The sequence below is a fragment of the Aplysia californica genome, unplaced genomic scaffold (assembly GCF_000002075.1).
Source record: "Aplysia californica isolate F4 #8 unplaced genomic scaffold, AplCal3.0 scaffold00740, whole genome shotgun sequence".
NCBI lineage: Eukaryota > Metazoa > Mollusca > Gastropoda > Aplysiida > Aplysiidae > Aplysia > Aplysia californica.
Window position 1 is genome coordinate 24836 of NW_004798010.1, and position 19136 is coordinate 43971.

Below are 19136 nucleotides of genomic sequence, written 5' to 3' on the forward strand. Positions count from 1 at the left end.
AGAGAGAGAGAGAGAGAGAGAGAGAGAGAGAGAGAGAGAGAGAGAGAGAGAATTTTGCTGACATGTCTGCTGCGAAAGTTCAACCAACCTAACCATTATTCAACTAGTCACTTATAAAGGGACCAAGTGAATAGTACGCTTAGGAGCTGTTTCAGTCTCAACTGTAGACCATTCACCCAAGTACGGTATCATGTCTCTTCCCTTGTGTAAGTATCATGTCTTTTCCCTTGTGCAAGTATCATATCCTTCCTTCTAAGTAAGTATCAAGTCTTTTCTCCCTGTCTAATGTAGTATCGTGTCTCTTTCCCCTGTGTAGATCGCAGACTTTGGAGTGAGCAATGAGTTCAGTGGTGGTGATGCCTTCCTCACCAACACTGCAGGCACCCCTGCTTTTATGGCGCCTGAAACGCTGAGAGGTGAGTACATGTAGTACTGTCTGTTTGTTAGTATCAGAAGTCTGTGGCAGGTGGTTGGTGGGTGCTCTGGTGTAGTTTGCTCCTTGTTTCCGATCAGACTTCTTTTGTCCTTAATTTCTCGTCCGTGTTTTTTGTGTTTGTTATTCTCTTGTAACGTAACACCTCTAATCTTGGCGCGTATATGACCTAATTGTGTTGCATGTGTCGTAAAACATTTACTAAAACATGAAATAAGTAGAAAAATTGGCTCAGTTGATTTCTCTTTAATTATCAAAACTGTTGTGTTAACTTTTAGTTGATGTGCCTTTCATCATTTTTAGAAAGTTATGTAATGTTTAAAAGACACGACCCCGTAAAATAATTGTACATTTGTTTCTCTTTTCCAGATGACCATCAAAACTTCCAGGGCAAAGTAAGTTTCTTAGTTCTTTCATCAGATTTTTCTAATTCCCTTCTTTCTGCCCTCAAGTTTTACTGGCCAACAAAATCTCAAATTGCTGTTTGGAAGCAAAAAAATGTAAATACGCAATTAAGATTATAACTATAGAGTCATTAGTTGTGTGTGTAACCTGTAGATACGAAGTAAAAGGACAAACGTGCAGAGATATAAACCAAGCCATAGTATGAACTGATCTGACAATAACCAACTTGTGACCCGCATGTTTTTATAATCTTATGCAGTTGCGAGCGCCAAACAACTGTTACCAAACTGAAAATTAAATAATCTTATGCAGTTGCAATCACAGTAAAACTTTAACCAAATCGAGAAAGAGATATATCAGTGTGAACCTTAACCTGTGCCACTGACTTTTATAAGGAGGTTATAGATACCTTGCATTTATTGTTTTAGAAGCGAGAACTTTCAGGTATTCCAAAAGCATCACTAGACGCAACTGCTGTTGTCATGATCTTCTTGAGTACTTTGAGCTGAAACCACAAGGGCATAAGTTTTATTTTAAGACTTCTTGTCTTTTTGGGAAAAAATGTTGTTTTTTTTCATTTAAATAAAATTAATGAAGAGAACTCATTATTCTTTGACTTCTTGAATGAAGTTTGGCTTTTATTGTCATGTATTTACTCTCAAAACATACAACATGGCACTTTGAAATTAATTTTAACACTACCGCATTTCTAGGTAGCTTTGATCAGTTTTAATACTTTGGCATCATTAGTCATTTCTGTCGCAATATGACCTATTTGATTTAGATATAGCTTTATTCAGTGACCAACGCCTCTGAAAAGATTTTTAAAGCATTTTTCTATTCTGTTTACTTTCAAACAATCTCCTTCTGGATTTAGACGGATCATTATGTTATCGGTCGGTCTGGATAAAAATCATGGCCTTTCCTCTAAACATATTATATTTCGCTGTCGTTTCCCCCTCCCCCTCCCCTTCCCCCCTCCTCCATCCCTGTCTCCATCCCTGTGTGTGACCTTAACCACGTCATGTTTTTCAGGCTCTGGACATCTGGGCAATGGGAGTGACTCTGTACTGCTTTGCCTATGGGAAAGTGCCTTTTGAAGAGGAGTATGTCTTGGGCCTGCATAAAAAGATTCTCAAGGATGAGGTTCGGTTCCCAGACAGGTCTGTATCTTTTATCATAATTTTAGAATATTTTTACATCCCTTTCAACTCAGTATAACTTTGGAGTCACAAGCAATCCACTTAAGTCAGTTTGATTACTTTTTCCATTGGAGACAAAAAAAAGAAAGATTATGTTCCTCTAACAGGAATTGAACATATGTGCCCTTACTTCTTTTTTTTAACTTAATGAGTAATTTTGGTATCATTTGGTCATGTTTGGTATTGGTTTGAAACCGGTTTCAACCCTGTTAGTTTATGGATCCTCTGATATGACGTCACCAGCACCATTCCACAATCTCAAAAATCAGTTTCTCAGGGTTTCCAGAAAATGTTGTTATTCATGTAAAGTGAAGAAGGGGCATCTTACAATATTCTTTATTTTTGTGTTGTTTAAATTTCCTTCCTAGTTATTAACTAAAAAGTCACAACTTGCCAAGTCATATAGTTTTGATCAGACGATCTTTTTTTTCTTTAAGTTCTCAAAATTTTAAAAAATGAATTAGTGGTAGGCAGTGGTGGAATGACGCTAACTAAATATGTGTCACGACGCAGTGGAATCAGGTGCTCATCAATTTTTGGGCATGTGGAGTTATTGGTATCATATAAAAGCTTAGGCCTGTTAATTTGCCTTGTTTTCAATGAAAAAAATACCCATCGATCTTGAATAGAGGTTAAGATATTTGCAACTGAAGGGACCGGGGTACTCATGGAAATATATTATTATATGGGCACAAAACGTGTTGAGCCAAAAATCAAAATTTCGATAAAAATTGCCAAATTGGAGGAAAAAAATGCCTGTTTCTTCGTTTTTGATATTTTGATGAGCATCTGATTTCACCACGATGCCCCACATATGGATGGATAGAGCAAAGTGGGTGTTGAATAATTACTGTTTCCCTACAAAAGTTCATGAATGTCTCATTAAGGGATTCTGTTCTTCATATCGATAAATAGAAGATTGGGATTTCTCATTATACTTTTTCTGATTTATCTTTACAGGCTTATGTTGTGTACCTGAAGCTGACTATATTGCTATAGTAGTTCGTTGGGACATTTGTGAAATCTCTTTTCTTCAATGTTTTAGTGTAAATAATATCTACTCTTTTCCATGTTTTCAGCCCGGAGGTAAGCAAGGAACTAAAAGATATTATTCTTCGGATGTTGGACAAAAATCCAAGCACCAGAATAACTCTTTCCCAGCTGAAGGTAATAATAAAAATAAAATTGGACATTTATTGTATCGCTTAAAATTAACTCTGATTAAAATACACATATAGGCTCTTGTTCTGAAGAGCAGCCTGCAGTTGCCATGAAACTTTCAGACTTCTGTTTGCAAAATATTGTTAATTGATGGTAAATGTTCTTTGCCTCTCTAAGTACACTAATATCTATATTATCAACCATTTAGAAGGTCGATCCTTTTCAGTTTGCCTCTCTGGAGCAACCTGGGCTGAGTGGAATACATATATTTTTATCAATGGACAAAGATACTAGATAAAGTGATTTTCACTTGAGGGAATAGAATTCGATACTTTCTGTGCACTACAGCAAGATCATAACCTTTACACCACAGACACTAGTAGGCCTACACAAAGTATGGTTTGGCATTATAATGACATTGGGTAAGATACCACTTTTTTCCTCGACTGTGGGTGGCCATCTTATATAGCATTGATCGTATATTCATTTTAATAAGATATACATACAGCTGCTGCCTAATCCATTAAGAGCTTAATTTACCTCTTAGTATAGCCTTTTTAAGACCTATCAGATGGTACCTCTGTTCCAACCAACATTATCATTATGCCAAGCACACCATGGCAGCATCCAGTACTGTTTGCAATAAGTTCATTACTATAAGATGAATATTCTAAGGTGTGATTCACAAGAGGTAGGGTACCGTGCAAAGATTTTCACTACTACAGCAACAAATGATTGAAGAACCACAAACTCAGACAAATATCAGTCCTTATATTCCCATGCACAGGTGAGTGTCATCCATCTAAAAAGGGGAAAAAGAAAAAAGAATTAAAATCAAGAAAAAGTGAACACATGCACACTCGTCCCAAAAGCACATGGTGTTACCTCCAACATTTAACCTCCTCAGGATGACCCTTGGGTCACTTGCAGCAGTCAGTTCCCCCTGCCCAGTGAGGAGGCCAACTGTGAGCTGGTGACCATTACGGAGGAGGATGTGGAGAATGTGGTCAAGCATGTTCCCAAGATAGAAACTCTGGTAGGTTACTGACAAGTTATATATTAATATCTTAGTATATTTGCTACTGACTATCCTACTGCTGAATGTAAAGTGAATTCCCAAGATAGAAACACTTGTAGGTAGCCTGAAAATTATATTATATTAATATCTTAGTATCTTCTAAACTGACTTCCCTACTGCTGGACATGGTCAAGCAAGTTCCCAAAGAAATGCTGGTAGATGACTGACAAATGATATAGACTGCTCAGTGTAAGACTCTCTCATACATCACTTTTTAAAGGAGTATAATAGTAAGCAGTGGGTGTATTAATTAATATCTTAACATCTTAGCTACCAGCTATACGATTGCTGAGTGACCAGCCAGGACTATGGTTGTTATCCCTGTTTGTAGGGAACAGAGTACTTGGTAGGCCTACCCATCATTAAAGTTGCAACAATTTTAGTTTTAACAAACGTTTTCATAGCTAAGTGTAAGACTCCGCCTTACACCATTTTTAGAAATGACATATGATGGAGTCTTACATTGAGCAGTTGTTTTTTATTTTCTTAATGAGCTGATATGTTTTTACTTCTTTAGTTAAAGTTTGGAGAACGTGGACTAGATTTACAATTGGGGAGTTTATTGTGTTTTCATGTGACTTTTAGCTTTAAATTCAATCCACTAGGTGTGGTATTTCATCTTTAATAGATAGCATGTTTTCAAAGTTCTGAATAATCTAGCTAGCTACTTAATTTGATTTTTCCTTTCTTCATGTTAGTTCAAGTTTGGAAATGAAGAATAAAATTATGATTTTTGAAATATATTTAACTATTTTAGATTTAAACTACTCTATGTGATATTTTATTTCAACAATAAGGGTATGTTAAAGGTTTTTTAGTAATTTAAAACGAAATGCTTGTCTTTTTTGTACTAGGAAAAAATCTTTTACAATTTTTTGCTCTGTTTCAGATTATGGTAAAGAAAATCCTCAAGCAGAAATCATTCCGTAACCCGTTCATTGCTGCCAAACTAAGTGCCAGTGTCAAAGAAGAATTCCAGAAAACTGGGCGCTCCAACTCAGCGCCGGAGTCTTTCAGTCACATCATGAGGAGGTGAGGTCTCGTTTTTTGTTTGTTACCTCACGTTTTTGAGCCCCATCTTCCATCACCTACAAATATTTTACTTTCTCATCTTTTTGTCTGTCTGTATTCCCAGCTGTAATTGTTGCCTAGTGTTATTGTGATGTCACGCCTGTTTTTACCCCAGCTAAGAAAAACTAAAAATTCATCAGTGCCTTTTGTGTGTAATGGTTTCACACTTTGCAGTAGAGGGAAATAATGCAAATTTGAGTTCTTCATGGTAGTAACTATAACAGACCTCCTCCATCTACCCCGATCTCAACCTCCATCTACCACGAACTCAATGACATTTCATGAGGTTTTTGACAATGAAGTACCACCAATAGTAAATAAATGCTGATCTAATTAAATAACTTTAGGTTTTGTGGCTAGACAGACCTAAAAAGGTGGGTGGTTGGCGGGTGCTCTGGTGTGGTTTGCTTCTTCTTTCCTATCAAACGTCTATCGTCCTTATCTCCCCTGCTTCTTTTTTGTGTTTGTTACTCTCTTGTAACACCTCTAATCTTCGGCACTTATATGACCTTATTGTGTTGCAAGTGCCGTAAAACTCTTACTAAAACTAAACTAAAGACCTAAAAAGCAGAGGCTACTACTACGCTGGGATGAAAGGATCCTTCACTCTTAGAAACAACTTTTGTTTGACTTTGTCTTTGGTGATATAATGACCTTCACCTCCATTTTGAACCAATCTCTTTATTGAATGGTCAAGCTCTTTGTTATTGCACACACAAGTTGTTATTTAGCTTATTATACTGAATGGGGAAGTTGTCATATTGAATGTTTCCTCCTGTCTACCTAACTGATGTATTCCATTCGGCTGGAATTGGCTCTGGCTGGCAGGGTATAAGTAGCCCATCCCCTTTATAACCTAAATTGTGTTAACTGAGATGTAATTAGCAAGCAGTTAATGAAATCAGGCTCAAAATAAATGTCAAGCATGCATCAATGAGACAGCGTTTTGATGGGTGGTTACTGCGGTGTGTCCTTGAGCAAGACATATCAACCCTAGTTAAAAAAATAGGATGCTGCACAGTGGTGACCAATATTGGTGTGTTTGTTGTAAATCTGTTTCAGTATGTATTTATCTATGTATTTATGTAGGCTACTCTATTTTTAGGCCTATGTATAATATGTTATGCAATTGCAAACAAAATTTTTCTCATGCTGATCTAAAAAGTAGAATTTGATTCATTTATTTTCTATTTATCATTAACTAAAACATTTATTATCTAATGCTTAGTAATGTTGAGGAATTGTAATACATGACTTCATAATATTGTCAGGTAGATGTGACGAAGAACTTCTCATTCACTGTTTAACTGAGTCTGATGATCTGTTCTTTGCAGGAAAGTTTCCTCCGATGCCAACATCGACGTTCCACTGATGGAAGACAGTTGATGATGTGGTGGTCAGCTAGCTTCATAAGTAATCGCTGAGCTCACAAACTGGTACCGTTATCAAGAGCCATGACATGACAATGCTGTTGCTGTGTGACACAAATCTTCATGGTCGCTGTTTTATTCCATAATGATTGGTGATTAAAAGCTCATATCAGGGAGGCCTTATGGAAGGATTGTACGAGAATGTGACTGATATATGAAGCACCACATGTGAATGGAATCCACCCACTGATTCATTCAGTATGCCTTCTGTGGGGTATTTGAGTGAAACTGAGAACTGTTTATTTTCCACTACCAGTACCCAGCACTTTATGACGTCAGAACTGCCCATTATATCTGATCACAAACACTGAGAAAATTCTCCAGGAAATAACTCACTGAGGCTGACAGATTCCACAACAGTGCCCATGGCACTGACTGGCAATGTTTTCTATTTCTTGTTGGAAAGGATCAGAAGGCTTTCATTCATGGATATACTACAACTTTTGACCCAAGCCCAAACTATTAATCTGGCAGAGTTCTAGTATGCTGCAAGACCTTAAAACGATGGGAGTTTATCTCCCTTAAGATTTTAGTGACACCGGAACTCTGTTCTTCTGTGGCCTCCAGGATATCATATCAGATCTCCAGCCAGTTTACAGCTGACCTCTATTAAGCTCTACTTTGTGAAATGGAAAGTTACTTACCCCTTCATGGCCTATATGACGTACGCCATTCATCATTTTTTCTTACCCAGGGAAGGAGCCAAGATGCTGCTGTGACGTGCGGCATTCGTCATGCCTTGTGAAGTATGTGAGGACCATGATGACGAATGCCACTCTTCATAGGCTGTATTCTGAGTACTGTTTCTAATAGATGCATTTAGTAAAACTAATAGCAGATAGAATTTTTTTTTCCATACAAAGAATACATTTTTCCGTTTTAAAGACAGTTAAAAGTATTTAAAAACTGGGTCTAATTGTAGACACAACTGACCACTAAGTCTAGAGCTACTCTTTGTCCTTGGGGATCCAAAACTGTGCACAGTGAAGCACGAACAAGCCCAGTGTCATGAAGGGGTTATGGAATTAATTACTATTTACATCCTATAAAGAAATCTGGGCAAAGTAGAGTATTATGGGGAAAAGATCTGATATAAGAACATTCTTTTAAATTTGTTTTCTTTTATTCTGAGAGATGTATTTTTCTCTGCAACTGCGATTCTGCAAGTATAAATAGAGATTCCATTTATTAGTATTTGTGTCGCAATGTGGTGGAATCAGGCGCTTGTTAATTTGTGGTATCATTATTGGTATCATTTTAAAACCTGTTCATCTGACTTCCTTTTGGTGAAAAGATATCCATTTTTCTTGAAAAAAAGTAGAAATAATTATGATTGAAGAATTTGCAAGAAAATGGCCGCCAAAGTTTGATAACTTCCACATCCTGAGATTCCTTGGAAACTGAAAATTTACATTTTTTGTGCCTTTAAGCAATGATTTTCCTGTAAAATCCAAGCAAAAATGTGTTTTTAAATGGACTTTATAGATTATTGGGCCAAAGACAGAAAATTTGAAAAAAATTGCCCATCGGCCCCCAAAAATGCCAATTTTTAAACTTTAATTATTTTGATGAGTGCCTGATTTCACCACAATGCCTCACATTTAGCTTTTGCACATTATTGCAAAAGGTTGAAAAAAACCAGAGCTTTGACAAATAAACACACTTTCATCATTCTGATGCTGGATTTGTTTGATTCTTTAGATGAACCAACACCTGAAAGTAAAAGAAGGTCTGTTCGGCTTTCTGGATTTTAAAAAAAAAGATAAAAATTAGACAATTTTGGGAGAAACATGTTTTAGTTCGCAAAAATACTGTTAACATTTACCACCTATGAGGGGGAATTATGAGAAATACTTTGACAGCATTTGTTTCTTTTGCAGGATACTCTAAAGCCTTAAGTATTTGGTGATCCTGGACTTAAAATGATCCCACACTACAAGTATTGCATCATTATTTTCTTTATTACTGTTTTTATCCCCTTTGTTATAGTTTAATAATTATTATGATGGTTACTAGTGATGATAATCATAATAATACATTTAGAATTAGGCCTACCTGTTTTATTTTTAAAAATATTATTGGATTACGAACATAACTCTTATTATGGTTTTTATAGGCTATTACTTAATGATAATAGTAATTATTATCCTTATTATTATTATTATAATTATTATTATTATTATCATTATTATTGTTATCATTGTTATTATTAATGTTATTATCATTGTTATTATTATCATTGTTATTGCTACTGTTCCTATTATTGATGATATATGCGCACTTGTAAAAAGTCTAAGACATGGGGCTGATACCCTCGGATAAGGATGGATTTTTTCTTCAGAGTCCAGCCATCTGCGAGATCTAATGTGGCCTTCTGTGTTGTGTTGCACAGTGTTGTTTTTGCACCAATCCATATCATGGTCATTTGTACAGTTAGAAGAAAACGTGTCACTAGTGACATAAGAGAGAAAAATCACACGCAAACGTCCATTTCTTGATGGATTTTTATGTGCATACAAACAGCTTTGTCTATTTCAATTTAAATTGTATATTGAAAACTAGTCTTTTAAAAGTTTCAAATTAACTACCCAATCTTAGATTTTTTTTAAAATGTTTTCCTTCACATTTTTTTTTTCACGGATGTTTTTAACTGATAAGCGTAGAGACCCCACAATGTTTGAATATTAGAGAACCAGTAATTTACGCTGTAATGAATAGGATCTTAACCATGCATGGGATAGGTACGAATTCTGTTTCCCACACTGAGAAGATATATTTAACCAGGTATATTATCCATTTTTTTGTTGGGATGTTGCACTCCACACTCACAGCCTGGGGTTCTGTATGTTGGCAAAGTGGAATCAGCCTGTGTCCTGTCTATGGGTTAGATTATGTTAGGAGAGGCATATATAATATTAACAGTTGTGAGGCATCGTGGTAAAATCAAGTGCTCGTCAAAATAATTAAATCCAAGAAAATGGCATTTTTCCTGCAGTTTGGCAATTTTAACCAAAATTTTGGGTTTTGGTCCAATACCTTTTATGTCCATATATAAGCACATTTCATGTGAATTTTACTGAAAGACATTGATCAGTGGTAAAAAATATGTCAGTTTTTAGTTTTCAAGGACTCTCAAATATTATTGAACTTACCAAACTTTGGCTGCCATTTTCTCACCAATTTTATCACTGAAACCAGGCTACCCCCACCTCCTTCAATCGCAAATATCGCGACTTCTTTTCAAGATACAAAGGTTGTATCTTTTTGCATAGAAAACAAGGAAAATGAATAGGCTTTCAGATGATACCAATAACTCCACATGACACGAAAATTGACGAGCACCTGATTCCACCGCGTCATGACACAATGATTTTGTAGGTAACAGTAAAACAAAGATGAAAAGATTCTAGTGTTCTGACTTAGATAGCCTTTAACCTGAGCTGTTCCGAAAGACATGTCTGTTTGTGCACATGAAGCCATCAATGTATTTTTACACCACAAGGCACCTTCTCTCGTGTGATTCCCTCCCCTTATGCAAAAAAACCATCTATTCCCTTTGAGTACGTTGACTCCTCCTATGCATAAATGTAAAAAGATCATGTGTGGATTCCTCATCTGCAATTTGTGCGTTCATTTTCTTATTCATTTTTTGAGTTAATTATTTGTGCTATCCTGAGATTCATATAATTTATGTCTGTCTTTGCTTCATTTGATTCACTCTGATGTAAAGAATTGTTAATTTTTTTTTTTTAGCTACTTGAGTTTGCTTTATTGCTTTGAAAAATAGAAAATGAATTGTCCTTACTTCATGTAAATTCAAAGGGGCTACCCAGAATTATATTTGTGAAATTGTCAGGCTTTTCTCCCTTGCACTTGGAAGAAGTGAGTTTGATTCTCATACGAGAAATTTTCAGTTCTTTTGTCAAGTATCTCCGTCTTGTCTTTTGGAATCCCTCTCAGCCTGGCCAGGTTGACCTTTGACCGGCAAACTTGGAGCAGCCCGCCTCCTAAACTGTGTCAATAGGGATGTAGACTTTTTTTATTTTTTAAAACAAACGTAAATGCTTTTACTCCCCATTGACACAGTTTAGATCATTTATGCAGTGGGCTTTGACCTGCCTGTTGTTAGGGCTAACCTGGGCTGATAGAGAAACAACATTATGGCTGAAAGACCTTATAGATACTCAATACAAATTCTCCCCGCGAGAGAACCAAACTTGTGCCTCCAGTGTGCAATGGTGAAGTGCCTAACTGCTTCACCACTCACGCTAGTGTCGAGCCTCTGTCCAGTAGCAACAACAAAAATGTTGGTATTTCTTTAGGTTTAGATTGTTTGGAACCCCTTTGTTCCATTCCGGAACTTTCTTATCCCAAATTTAGAGACTCGGAACCCCCTTTGTTCCATTCCGGACCTTTCTTATCCCAAATTTAGAGACTCGGAACCCCCTTTGTTCCATTCCGGAACTTTCTTATCCCAAATTTAGAGACTCGGAACCCCCTTTGTTCAATTCCGGAACTTTCTTATCCCAAATTTAGAGACTCGGAACCCCCTTTGTTCCATTCCGGACCTTTCTTATCCCAAATTTAGAGACTCGGAACCCCCTTTGTTCCATTCCGGACCTTTCTTATCCCAAATTTAGAGACTCGGAGAAGTACTGCTGCTGTATGTGAAGTATCATAGTGAAATCAGGCGCTATTTAAAATAATGAAATCAAAGCAATTGACATTTTTCTGGCTATTTGGCAATTTTTAATTTAAACGTATTTTTATTTTTAGTTCAACACCGTTTATGTCCATTTAAAAACACAAATATGTGTGGATTTTACTGAAAAACGTTGCTAAAAAAAGGCACACTTAATGTAAATTTCCAGTTTCCAAGTACACTCAAACTCTGAAAGTCATCAAACTTTGGTAGTTATTTTCTCGCTAATTTTACCTCTGACAACGCGCGGCCCCCACCTTCTTCAAATGCAAATACCTCAACTTCTAATCTAGATAAATGGGCATTTTTTTTCCATCAAATGCAAGACAAGTGAACAAGCTTTAAGATGATATTTATAACTCAATGTGTCAAAAAATTGGCGAGGGTCTGATTTCACTGCGTTGTGATACATTTAGAGATTTGGAGAAGTACTGTATCGTCAGCCAGCTGTATAAAGCCCAATACTTCAAAATATTTGTCATTGCTGTTTCATAATCTGTGGTATCGGTTGTAAGTGCTTGAGAAATAATGTGCTTAAATTCAGTTTCTAAATGATGAAGAAAGTCAGAAAAGTCACATAATGTAAGCACAATTTCTGAAAGAAGAAACAATTTTTCTTCTTTCCTGAAAAAATTTTGCTTTATGAGCTTAGAGCAGTAAACAGCTTGATGACTTTAATTTTTTTTTAACCTTAGTTGCTCTTCTTTCTAACCCTCTGTCTCTGATGTCTGTCTATCTCTGAATCTTCCTACCTGTCTGTCTATTCATTTCTGTATTACCAGTTTATTTCTATTTGTACAAACTTTATGGTCTCTTTATTCCCACTTTCTTTCATGGATCTGAACAAACATGCTCTTACTGATATAATTTACTTTTGAAATAAAAACTGATGCCGTTGCTATTCACATATACATGTGTAACTTTCATGTGACCTTATCTAAACTTTTAAATCCATTATCCCTTCCAGTGGTTTGGAAATCTTTATTTGTCAACACTGCAGCATTTAATGTTTCATAAAAGAAATCAAAAGGAACTTGTTTTTCGAATCTAGCAGCATGGCTATTGCTTGTTACTCTTCTGCCTTGGGTTGGCCAACTATGCTTGGATGGGTGGAGGTCGCTGCAAAATATAATGGAAGGGAATGACTGTTATGGTGTTACTATGTTTGTCTGTGATTTATAATCAAGCAGACGGTTGACTTGATTATTTGTGTCTCTTTAAAGATCATCACAATTTTAGGTTCTGCTTCTTTTCTCATTCTATGTTGTTTTATTTGATTGTCTTGCTTTTTTCCCAGTACTAAACGATGGTCATTGTGTGTTGATATGCTACTTTATACTCAAACTGACCTTTCGGCATTTTACCCATGTTCACTGCTCAAATTCTATTTTTGTTTGTTTGTTTTGTTTGTACGAAAGAAAAAAGTGTCTTTGGTGTTAATCAATCTGTTTCAAGATAGCATTGGGAAAAATAGCATCGAAAACAGATGGCATTGATTGGGCTCAGAGTAAGGTATACTGGGGTAAATTTTTGTACGCAAAAGATTGAAATAGGTCTCATTTTTGTTCTGTGTTTATTATAGAAAGTGATCAAGTCCAGGAAGATTTAATTTATTTCACAAGAGACAGAAAAGCATCAAACTAATTGTGAGACAGCGTGAGTCACGTGCTCGTCAAACAATGAAATCAAAGGAACTTGCTTCTTTCTGGCCGTCGGGTATTGTTTTTCTTTTGTCTTTACTTTTACCCCTCTTATATATCCGAATAAAAACACATTTCTATTGGGATTTTCCTGATAATGTTGCTCAACGACAGATACAGTTTCCAATGACACTCAAGCTTTGGAAGTCACCAAACTTTAGCGGCCTTTTCCTCGCTAATTTTATCTCTGACACCAGGTGACCCCTTCCTCCTTTAATCGCAAATATTTCAACTTTTATTCAAAGTAGGTAGGCCTATGTATTGATTTTGCCGAATACAACACAAAATGGTAAACTTTAAGATGATACAAATAACTCGATATGTCCAAGTAATTGATTAGCGCCTGATTCTACTGCATTGTGACACATTTTGTTTAATCATTTATAGGAAACTTGTGTTTTATTGATATTTCAACCAGTTTTTTTGGTGCTTTTTTTGTGGGTTTTTTTTGCTTATTTTCTTGTATTTTTGCTTCTAGTGTGAATACACATCTAATTGAATATTGGTATTTTTGGAAAATTCTGAGGTCTGTGAATAGGATATTTTGACACTTTTAAAAAGATTTTAAGACCAGCCACTTGACAGCCATCCCAGACATGAACTCTAGCATGATTTATGTTTTTCTCCGCTTTGAGCTTTAACAAAGTATTGAACTTGTTGCACTGTTCTCCACCCTAGCTCTGCCTGATGCCCAACCCACCGCTGTTCGACTCACGCTGCTTCCGTCCACTGTCTTCTCTACTAATTATGAATTTGATGATGTTTTTCTACAATAAGTTAAACTGCACATTGATACATCAAATTGTGCAAATTTGTAATTCGGATTGCACAAATTGATATGATACGTAACTGCACAATTGAGATTTTGAATAACACAAACTGATTAGCCAAATTGCACCTTATAATCATAAGTTACACTGCACAAACTTTGAAAACCTGAGTATCCATACCTCAGAAAGAGGGTTTTGCACTGTATTTTTTTTTCGTTTCCATTAGAGATGTAGATTAGGATGGATTTTATCCCTTACGTTATCTGTGTCAAACAGCTTGCTTTGATTGTTCATCATTTCATAGACCAAGATTTACCGGCGTCTGTTGTGTCGCGGTTAGACGCTTCTCTGTTGCACCTCAGAGATCTGAGTTTGATTTCTGAAAGGGGAGAAATTTTTATTGAGCATCTCATGAGCTCAGTTTTTCTGCTGGAATCTTTTACTCCTCTCATGCCTCCTAAATGATCTAAATTGTGTCAATGGGGACTAAAAACACCTACTTTAAACAAAGATGGTGCCTGTCATTCGCAGAAAACTTATGTTTGATTCTAAAGTGGGGAGTTATTTTATTTTTATTAACTTTTAAAAATTGGTTCTCTCCTTCAAACAGCTGGGGTGTATTATAGGCCTGTTCCACACAACATAGGTTGGTTCTGACAGGCATTTCAAGTTGGCAAATTCTTAAAATCAACTGGCGTGAATTGTGTTGATGGGAATGATAGAAAAAAGAGAAGCTGTTTTGTCAATGTACACTCTATCAAAATTTGTTTACAATACTTATAAGTATTCTGTGCTGACATTGTTAAATTTTCAATTTAAAAAAAAATAAATTAATCCTACCTCTTACCTTTCAGCGCTGAAAGGAGAGTTCCCATGTTACACACTTTTGTCGGCAAGCTAGTCATGTGCTAAGCCCAGAAAGCAAACGTTTTACAGCAGACAGTAAAAACTGTCTCAGTCTTTTAACAATTGTACCTACTTATACAAATTTTTCTTGCTTTTTTAGACATTTAGAGCGCGCTCATATGACCTTAGCAGTTGCGAGCGCCGTAAAACCTTATACTACTACTACTAGACATTTAGAATTTGAATTTCAACAAAATATTTCTTGAGTATGTGTAATGGGTACCACAGATTAAGAAACTAATATTTTAAAATTTCGAAATTTTGGACTTGTACCTCTACATTTAAACAGCTGACCGACTATAATATGCTGCTCTATTTCAGCAGCATTGCATTTTATAATGAATAATGAAGACTTTGTAGGTTTAAAAAAAAATCTTTTCTTGATGAACAGTACATCAGGCAGGTTTTGCACTTGATTTGACTATCAGTTAGCAATAAAATGAATTTTCTTTTAATGCACAAAAATACCATTACTAAGATTAACAAAACTTGTTCACTCAAATGAAAGGGGCTAACAATGAAACAAACACACAAACAGACTGACAATTTGCTCAGCATACTTTTAATAAATTGATTTTTATATATTACTATTAGTAGTGAGTTTGGTTGTTAATGACTTTTTACTTTAAGTAGGGTAGCTGTTTTTTTGTGTTTTTTTAAAAACATAGTTAGATCTACATAATATGTGCCCATGATCAGCATTTCTATAATGTAGGCCTATGGTACATTGTATTACCCAGACCAGCAGAATTAGAGCTAGATTTAGAACTATTTTCATCATTCCCGCTAGTGTTGAAATCACACCTACTGTCAGTGTTTTCTGTGGGGAATACTGAAATGACTGAATTGTTAGCCTGAATTGGTTTGTGGTTGTGTCTCGCAGTGTCTCGTTTGGTCTTCAGTGTTTTTCATGGATTGTGCTACTTAATCAAAAGGTAAACTACATTATCCGGTGAGAAACATTTAAGACAGTTTTAAAGTTTATAACAATGTTGTTACAGGAAATTCTGTCTTTGTTTGTGACCGATTTTCGTTTGAAAATAACACGTAAATGAAAAGGTGGTTAAAAATTATTTTGTTCTGTCAGTTCACCAAGCTTAATTTGTCTTAAATTTGTATGCCTCCTGGTTTGTACATTTATTATAAATGAGGCTTACCACAGCTCAGTTGGTATCACGATTGAGTACAGTGTAGGCTATATGAACCTTTTAACAATGTAAGGATGATCTAGACTAATTGTGTCAATGGGGGTGTAAAACACCTTCACTGATTAATTAATCAAATTAAAATGTAAGGTTACTTAAGAGGTGACCAGTGTTTGTGGTGTGGTGGTTAGGGGCTTCACATACTGTCACATGCAGAAAACAAGAGTTTGATTCCTGTACAGAGAAGGTTTTTTATTTCTAAAATCTCTGAATGTCTACTAGGATGTTATGAATTGTATCCCTAATTAGCCTCAGTTGGTCATGATTGGCAGGGTCGAAGCAGCCCTAAATGATCTAAATAGTGTCGATAGGGGTGTAAACTCATACAAGTTATTGTTTTTTTTCTTAAAAAAGAGGCACGTCCTCTGAAGTAAAGTTCACCTTCCATGATTAGCCCCAGAAGTAGGTGGAGTACCTCATATGGTCATTTGCACTGCCATAGCCCCGCTTGACATCAACTGAGTTATTGGTATGTCTCATAGGAAATGATCTGGTTTGCTAAAATATTGAAAGGAAGTCGGTGTCGGTCAAAAGTATTAGTTTTGTGAAGCCTTCAGAGTGCAGTGGACGTGATGCATGTATTGTGACAACGATTATAATCACATTTTTATCCTCTGACCATCTTGCCTTGTTTCCCATGTGTTTTTATTTTTTGTTCTTTCACATTGTTATGTCTCCACTCCTCCTGATGCACAGTACGCCTCCTCCTAAATGATCCAAGTATATATATATATATTATTGTCCAGTGGGGTGTAAAACTTAGATAATAATTTCATGTTGTGCACACTCAACTGAGGGTGCACTGGTTAGCTTGGCTATTTTTATGGTGTCATGCTTGATTATGGTGGGGAGGATCTGTTGGTTCAAATCCTGGATGGGCGGGCTATTCTTGAATTAGGAATAGTTAATTTTTTAAAAATATTTTTTTTTATTGGAGGGGGAGGATTTTGAGGCTCTTCAACTGCTTTCTTGTTTCCTGTAGGAGTGAAATCGGAACCACTGCCTCAGACGTAAAATCGGAAGCCCTTACTCATAGTACTCATAGCTTTGTAATGTTGATAAGAGCCTATTAAACCCTTACAGTCAAATCACCCTTAAGTAATAGCACATTGACTTATTTTAATCCTTTCTCACACTGGGTTTTTCTTTGAATTCTTTGCTTGCTGTTTTACGTTTATTGAAGTTGATCGTCTGTGTTTACCGACATCTGTGATGTTATGATTAGTCTCTTTGCCATAGTATGCAGACGACATGAGTTCGATTCCAAAAGTAGGAGAGTTTTTTTTTAAAAATCGAGTTATCTCCCTGTCTGTCAGCTGGAATACTGTGATGCTGTATCTTACTCAGACTGAGTGGGCTCTGAATGCCGGGGTTGAAGCAGCCTGCCTTTTCCTTGACCAAAATTTAGTTAATGAAACAATTACAAACAATTTTACAATCATTGTAAAAATAAATTTGTCGTCTTTATGAATATTATTTAGGTCATTTCGAAAAGCTGGGTAAGGTCATGGCGCTTGTGTGAAACATTCCTGTTAGGTTTTTATTTTATTTAGAAAAACTAAAAGGTTCAGGTTCAAAGGTTCAACTCGGTTCTAACCGTGAGCTTCAAGTTTTTGGTTTCTTAACTCTGCCAATGACAAAGGTCAGATGGGGGTCAGATTAAAGTACATGTAATGAATTGTGCATTTTTGACATTGTTTTGTATGCCACACCTTTGATTAATGCGCTGGATTGTGCAGTTCCGACAGTGTTTTGTACGCGTGGCAGATAATGCTGTTCCTCCATCTTTGGTGTGAGGCTTTTGTCCTTGCTCCCTGAAGACACAAGTTCAATTCCCACGATGGGAAATCTATTTTAAAGAATATCCCCCCTTTTCTCCTAGGACTATAGACGCATTCCCCCCCCCTCAGCCAAAACTGACCTTGACAGGCAAGGCTGAAGTAGCCCACCTCAAAGATAATTGAAATTGAGTTGATTTTATTTTAGTTCATTTCATTTTGTTTTATTTTATTGTAAAATTTGACTTTTAAAAGATAGTCTAATTTAATTGTTTTGGTTTTGGGGGGTGGTGCATTTAAGGAGGGGGGAATAACATTTTTAAATCAAATATAATAGTAATAGTTAGAACAATTTTACTAGTAAAAATTAGCATGCTGCTGTTTTTTACGTACTTATGTATTATTCATGATGTCTCACGACTGTTGTTTTTTTTTTCTTTCAAGAAGCCCATTCGATGTACAGAGATATTTACATCTATTTTGATATACCCTTAAAAAATCTATGTGCATTTGTAAAAATGACAATAAAATTTTTATCAGAATAACTTTGGAACAAATGGTGTTGCTTTTACTCTTCACCATCACCCCTTTCTTCCGTATAATGTGTGTCTGTGTAGCGGGTGTGCTCGTGTTGCATTGAGGTCGATACTGGTACACATAATACAGTCGAAATTGTGATGGACAGCCACCCATTGTCGAGGAGAAAAGTGGCCATCCTAGACACTAGGTCAGATGGCTTTCGTGGTCTAGAGGTTACGGTGTTCGCCTTTCATTCAATAGGTCCCGGGTTCGAAACCTGACAGTGACCTTTCCTGCTTTCTAACCATGTTATACGTCTGCTTTCGTCTCCACTTTCTGCCCACATCCCCACCCCCCTCCTCTGGGCTCCTAGCTCTTTCTGCAGCCTTCCTACTGCCGTGCTACTCCTTGGCTCCTTCTTACTGCTGTCTTTCAGCCACATCCCTGATCTTATGGTAGGTAAGATCCAACACCTGGCCTTCTCGGATAAGGGCGAAAAATCTTGGATGTCTCATTTGCAAGTTGCGCCCGTTAAAGATCCCTTGGTGGTTTTAAAATCGATAAGAGTAGGCTTCGGCTGCCACCCGGGTAAAATTAGAAATTTCTTACCTACTAAAAAATGTTTCATGTGTCACGTACACTCATATGACCTTACGCAGCTGCGTTCGCTGTAAAATGCTTTACCCCCTCCCCCTAAAAAAAAACTATAAAAAAATTAGATGACCACCAAACATACTATCATCATAAAACATCAGTAAAAAAGAACGCTAGAGGAG

General features: G+C 36.3%; 1 protein-coding gene across 1 annotated transcript in view; it reads left to right on the forward strand.

Annotated features, from left to right (window-relative positions):
• LOC101848077 (calcium/calmodulin-dependent protein kinase kinase 2) overlaps positions 1-8549 on the forward strand; it is a gene marked incomplete in the record, with an annotated part of 19253 nt that extends 10704 nt beyond the window's left edge. Inside the window, 7 exon segments of the mRNA XM_013088419.2 lie at positions 317-416; positions 803-828; positions 1874-2001; positions 3120-3207; positions 4109-4237; positions 5169-5311; positions 6685-8549. Coding sequence (XP_012943873.1) covers positions 317-416; positions 803-828; positions 1874-2001; positions 3120-3207; positions 4109-4237; positions 5169-5311; positions 6685-6736 — 666 coding nt within the window.
• Positions 8550-19136: the final 10587 nt, after the last annotated feature.